This window comes from Rhopalosiphum padi, chromosome 4 (genome assembly GCF_020882245.1).
Source record: "Rhopalosiphum padi isolate XX-2018 chromosome 4, ASM2088224v1, whole genome shotgun sequence".
In the NCBI taxonomy this organism is placed as follows: domain Eukaryota; kingdom Metazoa; phylum Arthropoda; class Insecta; order Hemiptera; family Aphididae; genus Rhopalosiphum; species Rhopalosiphum padi.
The window spans coordinates 866,696-880,937 of record NC_083600.1 but is presented as its reverse complement, the minus strand read 5'-3'; the positions used below and the strand labels follow the sequence as shown (position 1 = coordinate 880,937).

Here is a 14,242-nt window from a genome sequence, read left to right as displayed (position 1 = left end):
AGTTAATGTCATAATGTTAAGATTTTGTTTTTAATAATAACTAGATTAATTCCATTCATCTAAAATCTAATATCTTAATAATTATTACTTTTTTAGTATAACCATAATATTTTACAATAAAAAAATCAAGCAACTAATAATAATTTTATCTTGAAATAAAATGTATTTAACAATTATTTGGTTTTAACGAAATGTGTACAATCATACATAATATTCATAATTATATATACAATATCGCTTGTCATTAAGTATCAAGAATAAAGGGTGAGGGAACTACTACTACATATCTTAAATGTTATTCAGTCTTATTTCATGACAAAAAAAAAATAATAATAATAATAAAATGTACTGATTACATTAACATTTTGAATGTAGAAAGGCACAGTTCGAAGTTTTACAGAAACCTTGTTTCGCATAATATTTACATAAGCGGCCACCTACTCTTCCGTTGCCTGGATGACCACCTCTCCGATTGTAAGGACCTCCTCTATTACCTCTTTGATTATTACGGTTCATTTTGCCTCGATACGAGTCATAGTTACCACCCCTAGGGTTGTCCCATCTAGTGTGACCACGGCCGCCACCACCTCTTTCAAAATGTGGTGGTCCGTTGTTAGGAGGAGGTTGCTGTTGGCCCCAATGTTGATCATGTTGCATTGGAGGTCCAGGTGGACCCATCCATTGGTCTTCTTGAACAGGTGGTGGATGATGTTGTTGTTGCTGTTGCTGTTGCTGTTGTTGTTGCTGTTGTTGTTGTTGTAGTGGTGGTGGTTGCTGTTGCAGTGGTAAGGGCTGAGGCTGTTGTTGCATCTGATCGCCCATAAACATCTGATTATTCATCATCATCTGGTTAGGAGGAATGTACATATTGTTTGCTGGAGGACCCATTCCCATCATATTTTCAGGTGGCATACCCCAATTCATTTGATTACCCCCAAACACTGGAAACTGAGGTTGTGGCATCATCATATTGGGCATTGGCATCATATTGTTCATTCCAATAGGAAATTCTACAACGGGAGGTTGATCACCTTTAGATTCTGGCCAAGAAATGCTTACATAGTTGTATATAGGAGCAGTATCCCCTGACATATCTTCTAAAGGAATGTTTAATGGTTCAGAGTATGGTACGATTATTTCCATTTGATCAGGTTCTTCTGGTGAATCCGGTATCCTGTATAATACAATTAGGTTAATAATAAATTATTATAGTAATTTAAAATTGACATACTACACTTACATATTTCTAGTGAAGTAAATAGCTTGCAAAACTGATTGTTCTCTAAGGGTCTGTTTCTTTTTTTCTTGACTACCACTGCCAGGTTCTATTTTTTCTTTACCAGGCTCTTCTGGTAAGTCAACTAACAAGCTATTGTCTAAATACCGCCAAGGAGTCTTTGATTCCATATTATCAGCAGCATCTAAAAATATATACATATAAATTAGTATTACTGTTTCTATATTTTAAAAGGTATAATTTATTTTTTAATTTGACTATCTTACTTAATTTCCGGACAGCAATGAAATTTTGTCTTTCAATATCTCGTTCATGCATTTCCATAGCTTTAAAGTTTTTTGTTACATTTACTAAAAAAATTACAGGTATAATAGATTAATTATTAAAATATATATATATATAATTATTTAGGTGAATATTTGAGGGAAATACACTTGGTTAAATTTAACCAGCATCAGGTATTGAAAGCGAACATAAAACAAATCTACTTCAAAATGAAGTCAAAGGTATGGATATCATTAATTGTACCTAAATAGTAAATATGCGTATACAGGTAATGGTAATGATAATGGTACCCGTATACACGTATCGATTTTAAGGTTTGGTTTGATTTATTACAGAAGTGCAATATGCATCAATATTCAATACAAATACTCGTAAATAAGTAAAAACTTAACGAAGTATTTTATGGAACTATACAAGAACATGATAACATTCAAATATAAAATAATTTCTATATAGCTACCTCTTTCGGTTTCGTCGTGTTCAAAATAAGAAACTTTCACCAAATCGCTTTCTTGTTTCCACGAAACCGATTTCTTTGACGATTTGTTTCTGACGTACACCAGAACACTTCGCATACCGCTTTTCTTGTCGTTGCAATTATTCGTAGTTGATTCGCCAATAGCTTTAAATACATTAAATATTATATGATAACATGTACATTTATTAAATAAATAATAAATAATAATACTCACGACTTTTGACTAGGACTTTTTCTTCGGGTTCATCAGTATTGAGTGACTCGTTTGTAGAATCCAGTAAAGTGTCTCGATAAAACTAAACAAAATGATTGACAATTATAATATCGAAGATATATTATTAGTTGTTGATTCTTATATACCTTAAGTTGTGGTGGCTTTTCAACTATCGGTTCAACATTTAACTCTGGTTCTGGATCGAGGGTCACATCATCAGAAGTATTATTTTCTACCGATAACGGTACGTAATCTGAAGGCGTAATCGACTCTGAAAATGACAGAGACTCGTCGGCGTTCGTCAAGGGTTGTGGTAAAACTAAAGAATCCAAATCCAACGTTGATGGCGAGTGTACTGGAGATCTTGGTGGCGATGGTAAGTCAGACTTCACAGGCGACAGCGGGATAGCCGATGGGGGAGAGTCTTGGTTTTTTTTAATAGCATCTGGTTTAGGTTTTCGTTTTTTTGTAATTTTTGGAGCAGAGTTAAGGACATTCAACATTGCATCCATAAACAAACCGCTCTCTTTAATTTTAGCTAAAAATAAAATAAAACAAATCATAAGTTAATTACTATAAAAAAAATCTTACTGACGTATTCATATTACATACATATATTACATATTATCAAATAACAAATTGGTTGATTCGTAGTATGGGATAATATTTATAATTAATTAAACTGATGTTATATTCTTATATGTATAGTATATAGTGTTAAATTCGTTGGCAGCCACAATAGAACTACACTCTGTTCAAGTTAAGAAACATAATCGACGGCGACCAGTTTTCCTCAGGCAACACTTGTTTATCATCCCCAAGTCACCATTTATATACCTGCCGTATATTTTAGTCACGCCCGTGTGCATTGTCTGCTGAATATATTTCTTAGCTTGAACAGAGTATAAGTCTATTTATAAATCATGGTTCGTTGCTTCTCAATTAGTTTTTAATTAAAAATGTAAAACAAAGAGTAAGTATAACAGTTTGTAATCGTTTTTGAGTAGGTACAGTGAAAATAATAAAATCCGAGCATAACTATATGCAAAAAGACACTTGATTGATCCGTCTCAAATAGACGATTAGTATGTTAGTATTGATATGTTGTAAAGTTTGGGATTTTCTTTTCAAATAAAAAAAAATTACTATTATACATATTCAATACACTAACAAAATTGAATAGGAGAAATGTGTTGATGGAAAAAAAAGACAAAATATAATATTTATGTATAAGATTCTTTATTCACGCAATGTATAATAATATATAAATAATATTTTTAAACTAAAATAACCATATATATATATATATTTTTTAATGTTTTCATTATCCACGATTAAATCATCGGTGATGAAACAAATTAAATTAGTATAGGGAACTTATATTAGATATAGCTATATAACAATTAAAATACGTTTCCATAAATTGTTATGACGATGAACTATTTGTAAATGGGTAATTAACAAGTACCTAAATACTAAATAGTATATATTATGATTATGTTATTTTTAACCATCGTTAAAATAGGATATACCAACATATTATTTAACGAACCTACTTATAACATAATACAAAATCAACGGAGTTAAATATATTAAGACAAATTTGTAATTTATTAAAAATAATTATCAACATCTAAATAATACATAAAATTATAGATCATTAATTGGTAACCGGATTTGATTTTTTAACGTATTACCAAATTACCAATTATTACCAATTTCAAATTACCTACATATTTTTTTTTTTGTTTATTTCTAATATACGATAAAAATATACAAAACTATTAAAATCAAAAATTAAAAAAAAAAAAACAGACCGATAAAATATACACGATTCAGGCAAACATGTAAACATTCATCATCTCAAAAAAGATATTGAAGTTTAAGGAAATTGAGATGAAAATTTTTCTTCGTGATTTGAGTTAATTATAAAACAAAAATTGTGTTTAAGTTTTTGAATAGGTAACAACATACATTTTTAATTATCAATTCTTAAGTGGCTAAGCATAATGTTTTTCTGCAAACTTCAACTATATAAAAAAAAAATAATAATATTTCAAACGACCGTCATTCAACTGATCTTAATAAGAAGTAAAATTTAGATGAGCGGATAAGTAAACCAACATTTTTTGGGATAGGTATCTGATGACTATCAATACAAATTAAAAATGTTTGCTGTTATTTAGAAGAAAAAAAAATGTAGTTATAAGACAAAAAAAAAAATATTTCTAAAAATGTTATTAGTTTTAGACTATTATGATGAGTACTGAGTAGTAAAAATAAAACTAATAAAAGAATTGTTTTGTACAAAAAGATTATTCCCGTCTAAATTATTGTCTAGTACCAGTAGTACCCCCATGGCCTATAAGAACATGATGGAGATCTTTCTATTGTACAGATATTTTTCACATTCTACATAATTATCCATAATTTTAAGTGACTATATCTTAACCTTTTGACACATGTGTATATAATTTGGGGCTTAGTCCCCGGGAAAGTTTTCATACCCAACTATAATGGGCTAAAGAGTTGAGCCTTTCTATTATAGTGGTTCAATATGATTACAGTAATAAGTTTGTAATTGATATGAGGTAAATATTTGGCGACTAATGTGGGAGGGACATCATATTACGTGCAAATAATATATTATATGAATAAATTACTCATAAGTATGCATATTTTAAATGCGCACAAAAAGGGTTTCCAAACTGAGAAATCCAAGAAAGACCCTTTTAGTATCATCCGGTTTATGCTGATGCTGATACAGTTTGAGATTATTACTTATTTCACCGGAAAAATATATTTTTAACCCAAATTATTCAATATCCTATTCAACTATTCATCACATTTTGTTTTTTATGCAAACGCATTGCTAAATAATTTATTACCTTTCATTTATTTTTCAAAATACGAAAATAATTAATTTAAAATTAACACTTAATTTTCATTTTTTTTTTAAACTAGTATTCACAATTAACACCAATACTTATAAGTAAAAATAAGATAAAAAAAAAATCGACTTAATTATTGTATCACAAATCGTTATTTTACACTTAAATATTATTATTTGATCAATTTATCAAATTGCAACGCTAAAAAAATGATGCAGGCTTCATGTTAACTTTTTTATTATTATTATTATAGTAAGTTCAGGTATTACATATTCAAGGCCTTAGATATCAAAAGAAAATAATTTTTTAATTATAAAATAATATTTAAGTGTTCGCGATTTAGAACATTTTCTTAACATTTTTGAATTTCAAATACACTTATAAAAAAATACGGTGACTTATTATATCTGTCAAGTGAAAGAAAGCAACCGAAAGTTTTTTTAAGCGTCATTCGAACATTACTACAATAATTCCCACTATAGCAAGTTGTCGCGTGAGAACGCTCAGAATCGAGATTCTAATTATTTTTGATATTTTTAAATTTGTCAATATTAATCGTAAAATGATTAGAAATTGTCATATTTCTTAAAAAAAGCCAAAATATTTTGAATGTTATGTACAAATATCTAGAGAATGCTAATATGAATAATAGAGTGAATATTTCAATTTTTAGCATTTATTTCTTATTAAACTCTAACGAAACAAACTATTTCCTTTAATTATAATAAATATTGTCCTAACCTAACCCAGCGAATTATTTTTTATCAACATTTATAAAAAAAAAAAATAAAAACAATTGAAAATTTTTCGTGCTAATAAATAGCTCAAAAATATTTTGAAAATTATATCCTAAAAAACGATAATATATATTGAAATTTACTGCGATTGTTCTTGTTTTAGTCACTAAAAAAACAAAATTGATTTTGTCGAAAATTCACGTTTTTAAATTTTTTTGAAAATCAAAGAATTTTAATCACAACCTATCATGTACTTATGCACAACAAAAAAATCATCATGATAAAATTAATTAATATATTCATCGTTCCTCTTAAAATTTAACATTTCAAATATCTATAAATATAATAAAATATCTAATAGAGAAATTAAGAAGAGATATGTGTAAGTGTGTAACATGAAAATGATAAATCTAATAAATGATAATACATTTTATGAAAAATTGAACTCTACGGTTATCTATTTTTTTTAATAAAAACAAAAAACAAAATAGATTTTTTCAATAACTGATTTTGCGTAATTACTCATTACTGTATTTTCTGACGGTTATTTACTAAGATTTTCGACATAAAATACTATCTAGATTAATTATCTAATTTACTACCAGATACCAGCTTTAAAATTAAGTATTAATGTGTAGGTACCGCTTCAAAAGGTAATGATAACTAATTATAAAAAAAAAAATGCATATACAATCAAAACACGATTACCGTTCCACTCAGAATCCTAAAGAAATAATAAAAATTCAAACTACAGTGAAACCTCTAAATACCGGACAACCACAGTCGCTGAAATTTTGTCCGCTATTTGGAGGTGTCCGATATTTAGAGGGAGAAATAAAAAATGGATTTATTGATTTAAAGTTATTCATGCATATATACATAGGTAAATAATAAATTTATTTTTATGTATTAATGCGATGATAAAAAGATAAAAAAAAATGATAATATAAAAATTAAAATAACTATCATATTAAAAAAAAATCAGTTATTTTAGATGGTTTCGTATATTTACGCGGTCATTTCGTGTGTTAATGTATTTTTTAATTCCACAAATTTACGATAGAAATGATTAAAATCAAAAGTTAAAATGCCATAACAGTGTCCGTTATTTAGAGGTTTTCCTATAGAAAAGTAGTGAAAATGTTCCCGTTCCCCAAAAAATGTCCGCTATTTAGAGGTGTCCGTTAAGGTAGGTTTCATTGAAGAAGGTAATAAAAAATAAAATTAGTAGTATTTTTTTAATTCATACACATTCTCGTTATTATTACCCATTGCGATATCTGCTGAAATAATGGAGATATCATAATTATGTTTCATTTTTTGTAAAAAGTTTAAAAAAATAAATTTTTATTTAAAAAAAATCGAACCATTTTGTTGTTTATTTTTCTGAGAATGTTAACGTTTCAACATCTTGATTTTTTTAAAAAAAATTTAATTTTGAGAATATTTTTATATTATTATACGGGCACGAGCCCGCAGGCTATAAGTTTGATAACACATATATAATTTTTCTCGAAACTAGAAAAAATATTAAAAATCATAAGAATAATGAAAATAAACTCAACTAAATGATATCTTCAAAACATTAAATTAAAATATGAAATATTTGTAATCCTTGTCCCTTTGAGTTTCAAAAAATCATGAGTAAATCCTTGCACATACAAGATGATTCACGAAAGTGTCCACATATACACTATTTCGAAGTTTTAACATATTGAAAATAAAATTATATGTTTTACACAATTCTAAATCGTCATCATTTTTTTATTTTTTGAATAACATATATTTTTAATTTCAAATTCTTATGCAAAATATTTTTAGGAAATAATTCAATAAACATAGTATAGTTATTAGTGAATTTAATTTAAAGTTCCCGCACAGCAATAAAAATGCGTAGATTATCATCTCAATACTACCTATATAAGCCACGAACAAACAGCCCTATAAAAACGACTTATACTACGTCAGTTATACAAACAACACACTATATTTTATAATTATAACCGCTTTTTTTTAAATTCGATATTAAAGTAAAAAAAAAATATTCTGCTTCAGATTAAAAAATTAAAAATGTATGTTCAGTTGTTATTCAAAAAAGTAAAAACTTAAAAACGTATTATAATAATAATAACCTTGTAAAAATGTACATCATTTTTCTCAAAAATAATATTTTACAATAAATAATAAAATTTCTGGAGTTTATTCATTACGCTTTATATAATGAGTTCAATAAACAACAAAAAAATTGGGATCGAGCGCAAGGCCAAGGACAAATATCCCACTAGTACTACCCTTCCACCTCACAATAAAAGCAAATAAAAAATTTCTAATAGCAACATAAATATTAGAAAGTGATAATTTAACAAATTAAAGTAATAATATTTTTCGTTTGAAATATAAAATGCAATTACACATTAGGCTAAAAAAATAACGAATGACAGTATAGTGTCAAGTTATTTATGTAGATGAAAATAATTTAAATGCATAATATTTTTAATTAAATGGTAGGTAATAAAAATTTAAAGCGGGAACAAACACATCAATGACATTTTTTAATATATTGTCACTTAACAATCGTACTAAATTATATCATTAAAATAGTAGACCGCATGGAAAACACTCCATATTTTTATATTTATATTTTGCATCATATGAACATTTTTATTTAAAATTGTAAACCTAAATTAAGAACATATAAAAATTGAAAATATCAGTATTATAATTCAACATTTAATTAATAACATTATTTATTTTTCAAGAAGAAATTATATTATGTGTCAAAAGAAGTTTAGGATTAATAAAATTTTAATCAATATCATATATTTTATATCAAACTTAATTCATCAAATTAAATATTTATACGATATATCTGACACGGCATAAAAGGTATTTATATATATGCTTAATTATGGGCACTGTTCTTTTTCCTTATAAGAAGTACATTTTCAAGAAAAACTTCTTGCGTGTTAATTAATTATTAGCCTAATATTATACAAGAAATGTACAAGTTATTTGTTTGACAACAAGGATTTAAGTTCATGTATGGTGAGTATTAATTTACTTGATTATAAAACTTTATATGATAAAATTATTAGGGTATGTCTTTAGCGTTATTTCTTTCTCTTGTAATATTTACAGTTTATAACAACGGCAAAAATATAAAAATTAAACGTTTCAATTTTATGAAAGCCTTAAATATTCTACTTGCCAATATGTATTTATGGAAGTTTTTTTATGTTATATCACTGTACATATATTTTTTAAATAATATTTTAGATTTTGAACGAAGTAATGTTTATGATGGTAGAGTATAGATATTAGTTCCAACTATATTTAGTTATTATTAAAGGGCCAAAAATAAAAAATTCCTCCCAGTACTTTTCAATCGAGAAAAACTAAAAAAAGAAATTCGAAAAAACCTGAATATTTACAAAATGTTTTATTTTAGAATCCGAGCAAAGAGATAAATGATACATAGATTTTACAAGATATTTTTTGTTGTGTATACACGAAAATATTAGGTAGAAAATACATTCGATCTTCAACTTTGAGGGTGATTTTGGATGGCAAATTGGAACTAATTAATACTAAAATTGAATACAAGGTTCCCATAAGTTATTCATGACATACTAATAATTAAGAAATAATGAAAATACATGGTGCTGACATTTACAGCAAGAAACAACAATTAAAAATATAAAATGTGAAATATCTATAAATAGGTCATACAGAGAGCAAAAATATTTTGAATAATATGGTATAGATTATTATTATGAACAATTGGTAAAAATTTTAAGTTTTTACGGTTATTTGTTTTGGAATTGTGTCAAAATAAGAAAATCGTTTGAGAAGTAATTATAGATATTTTATGGATTAAAAAATATCTAAAGTAAAAATTTGAACTTCAAATGCTTATTCAATTTTTGTAATATTTTTTTTATTACTAGCATCTTTCATAAAATGTTTAAATATAGAATACAAAAACAATATTTTTATAAATTTACAAAATAATTTGCAAATTTTTAAAATCTTAACTTTAAGTGCATATAACAAATTACCGTAGATTTACATTCAACTAAATTTCACCAAGGAACAACACACTTAGGACCCTTGTATTATAATTGAGTGAAAAAATTATTTTATCGACAATTATCAAAAAAATCATAAATTTTTTATATTTAAAAATTAATTCCGGAATATTAACGGTTTTTTTTTAAAATTTTAATGTACTTTAAAAAAATCATTTTTAATTTAATATTTTGAAACAGAATATGTTTTCTTAGAATGTCAACAAATAAAAATAGATTTTTAATTATTAATCAATTATGTAAGTATATTTAAAGAAACCATCTTGATATGAAAAAAACTTTGGTAGTCATTTCTGCGTATTACTGTTTCGAGTGTACCTCGTGTCATTGAGTAAGGTAGGTGGTACTGTAATGGATATTACATTTTAATTCAATGATATAAATCACTGAATACGAAAAACGATTCTTATTGGAGATCATCTGTTAACCTCTACTTCAAAGGATGTTTTATAATTTGTTTATATTACTCATAATACGGGACAGTAGGTTTGAGAAATGTTGTACTGGGTAAATAAGCGCTTTAACTCACAAATAAAATTTGTATCATACATTAAACAATAAAAATAGAAAATGCTGAATGTATACAGGGGGATTCTTTTGTCATTGTACACTCATTAATTAAAAAAGTATTCATGTTTTTAAAAATATTTTTTTACATAATTTCAAGTTGTTAAAAAAACATTTTTATTAAAAAAAAATATTTTTAAATATTTTTACTTTTTTGAATGACAACATGTAATTTAAGGCGAGTAGTTTATGAGTTATACGTATTTAAAGTTAGACAAGTTGAGTGGAGTGGTACGGGGTTACCCTGCAAAATGTTTGTCCACTACTCCGTTTGGCTAAACTTTAAATACGTATAACTCATAAACTACTCGCTCTAAATTCGATTTTAATGTATCAGAATACTCAGAAAATTATCCTACATTGTAATATGAAATTAAAACTATGTTATCATTTAAAACAGTAAAAAACTTAAAAATATAATTTTTTAATAAAAACGTTGATTTTTAACAAGTTGAAACTATGTAAAAAAATGTTTTCAAAAACATGAAAACTTTTTGAAATAATGAGTGTACAATGATAAAAGAATCACCTTGTATATAATAAGAAATAGAAAAAGAGCCAAGTGATTTTAAAATTATATATTAAATGAAAAAAATGATAATTTAAATACTTAGTGAAAATGTCAAATACCTGCTATACATGATTATTAAATTAAAAAAAAAAATTAAATAGTTTTTGTCGAAAATTGGTTTTGCATAAATATACTAGATTTGTGGCAAATTAAATTGTTTTCCAAATTTTTATCAACTAATTTTTTTTTTCTTTTGACAACTTAAAGTACGAGCTAGATCCAATTTCCTACCAGAAATCACCTTAAAACGTTGAAAACTGAAGAATTATTAATGCTATAAAGGTGAAACTAACCTAAGTGACGCCATAAAAAAAACATTGTAAAACCAATGTATTCATCATTCCACCCATAATATAAAATAAGATTAAATAACAAGTTTAAATATTATCAACATTTAAATTTTTTGTCCAGCAAGAAAATATGCTAAACTAGTTTATCGTTTTGTGGAATATTGATAATTTTTGAATTTAGAATATAAATTCAGTATATTATTCTAATTGAAAAATGTTATATTTTTGATAAATTAGGAACAAACTAATTAAATTAACTAAATAGGTACCACAACACACAAAATGGCTGTCATTTATACTATTTTTGTTTTGTAATATATACTAATTCTATTCTATTGTCATAATATTGATGTTTTCGGGTAAAATTTGTACTTATGACAAATAATATGATTATAATTTTTAAAAAACTGGGAATTAAATTCTGTTGCATAGTATGTTTCGAGCGTAACTTTTCATTAGTAGGTGGGTCATAATGAATGTGTATAATTGTTACGAAAAAACCATTGTAATTAATCATATTATTGTTAATTATTTCTAAATTTGTATCTAAAATTACATATATATCAGTATTGACGTACCAAGTTTGTGTAAATAAGTTCGTGGTATAAATAACTTAAAATTAGTCTTTAAATAATCTCAATTCTATTGTAATTATTTTATGAATTACAAAAAAATATTGTGACTATATCTTTGATATTTTTTATTCTTATTAGAAAAAAATTAAGTGAATTCTAGTACATAATGTTCAAAACTTTTTGCTGAGAAATTAAAACGATTACGAATAAAATGTAAATCGAAAAAATAAAAAAAATAATAATTATTTATAAATAGTTTAAAAAATACCCATGATATATATATATATACCTATTTATCATAACCTTATATTCTTATTATTATTAATCAAACAACTTCTTCAGATAACAATGAAAACAATTATTAAATATATATCACTTGTAGTTTTCTTCCAACCAACAACTTAAATTATACTTAGGTTTATAGATTTTAATTTAATTATTTATAAATATTTTTAATAAAAATGCATTTTATGCTTAGAAACATTTTAAAGATACCTTAAAATACAATCCATATGTAAATATGAGTATGTCATTTCAGTCAATAGCTAGAAAATTAATCTTCATTATACCCACTTTTAATATGCAAATATTTAATCAATGTTATAAAAAATTAAGTACCTACTTCTCTTTTTTCTTTAAAGGCTTAATTTTCTAATTAAAATATGTAGTTTTTTTGAAAGAATAGGGGGAGTGATATACATCTCTTATCTATTATATAATATTCAAATTAATTAAATCAGAGTATTTTATTTGGAAATTTCATATGTATAGGTTGTTATTTGAAAATTGAAGTTTAGATAAATAATAGTGATTTAAATATTGAAAAATGTAAAAGCAATGTGTATGTATCTTAACAATTGTTTTGAAACATTAACTGAAGATTCAGATTCTCTATTATATTAAACAAAAACATGGCATACGGTGTCAACAAATGTTGATCCACATTAGTAATTTTCCCACCCTTGGTAAACTACTGTGCAACTTGACCACGCTTGACAATCTGTAAATGTACCATAAACTCTGTCTTAAAGTAGAATACACCAATTCAGCGCACTTTTACACCTTCAACCGGTCACTACCTAAGGTGTTATGTGGGAGATGCGTGTTGCCGGTTAAGAAATTGGTCACCGCATGGTGTATAGTGTATTCTACTTTGAGATAGATTATAGAATTCCTATATGAACCACAACTCGCTACAATTTCTTATTTGGTATACTGTGCTTTAAGAGACAATGACCATGACATATTTTAACTGAAATGAACATTGGCACATTTACTTTATTCAAAAAAGCTTATATTATTATATAATGTATGCTAGCAATATTGTCAACACTTAATGTTAATGTAATGTTTATTGTTTTTCTTTTTGCGAGTATAATGAAATAATTAAAATTGTTTTTACCTCAAATACCCTATAACTACAATTCACATGGTTTTCATCCAAATTTGGAATATTAAATATATCTCTATCTGTTCTTGAAAATGTTTGTAAATTAACTAAAATAACATAAACAAAACAGCTATTATAACGTCTAAACTTCAAATGATTACTGTTGTAACTTGTAGTGTCGATGAAAAAACAATGATTGCAAGCAGCATCTTCCAAGTTGTTCGTCCATTTTGATAAGCCACGAGTCTTATGTAGAGATGTATGATCCTCGTTGTAAGATAAATTTATATAATATAATAAATATTATCATCTTTATAGGAATATGAAAAAATAAACAAATCTTGTATCTGAAATTAGTAATGTGTTTATTTGCACGAGACACAAACATAGGTTGCGCCAGACATGCTAATAAAACTTAAAAACTAATTTAATATCACAGTTTTCACATTCTGTGTATATTTATGAAAATGAACTATTATATTATATTCATATAGTTCAAAAAATTTGATTTATTTCAATCCAGTGAGATGATGCTTCTCCAAGTTATTATTACCTGGACAAATACAAAATACATAATATTTATAATGCTTTAATCAAAATTAAAACGATTTTACAAATATTCTAGTTTTTGAAAACTACAAGGAAAACGGGAAATTCCTAATTAAATTTTATAAATATAAATTTAATCTATGTAAGCATTTAAAACATGAATACGTTAATTTATTTGGTTTGAACAAGCAAACATTGTAAAATTAACAACAATTTTATTTAAGGCTATCCATATGCATTGCTTTGTTTTACAAACATACAAAATAGGAAATATTGGATTAATTTTAAGTTACCTTTAATATCATAGTGAATTAACCATAATCATGTTTAAAGTTAGGCACATTAATTGTGCTTGTTTGTGGGATTTTCT

The 14,242-nt window shown here is 25.7% G+C and overlaps 1 protein-coding gene across 1 annotated transcript in view; it reads right to left on the bottom strand.

Moving 5' to 3' along the window:
- Positions 1 to 8: 8 nt before the first annotated feature.
- The window catches only part of LOC132928505 (serine/threonine-protein phosphatase 1 regulatory subunit 10-like), a 31,466-nt gene continuing 17,232 nt past the window's right edge, over positions 9 to 14,242 (bottom strand). The window contains exons 6-11 of the mRNA XM_060993220.1: positions 2,361 to 2,752; positions 2,215 to 2,296; positions 1,983 to 2,144; positions 1,504 to 1,587; positions 1,241 to 1,421; positions 9 to 1,174 (exon numbers count right to left, since the gene is read on the bottom strand). Of these exons, the coding sequence (XP_060849203.1) occupies positions 358 to 1,174; positions 1,241 to 1,421; positions 1,504 to 1,587; positions 1,983 to 2,144; positions 2,215 to 2,296; positions 2,361 to 2,752 (1,718 nt within the window). The 3' untranslated portion in view covers positions 9 to 357. The remainder of the gene's footprint in view (positions 1,175 to 1,240; positions 1,422 to 1,503; positions 1,588 to 1,982; positions 2,145 to 2,214; positions 2,297 to 2,360; positions 2,753 to 14,242) is intronic.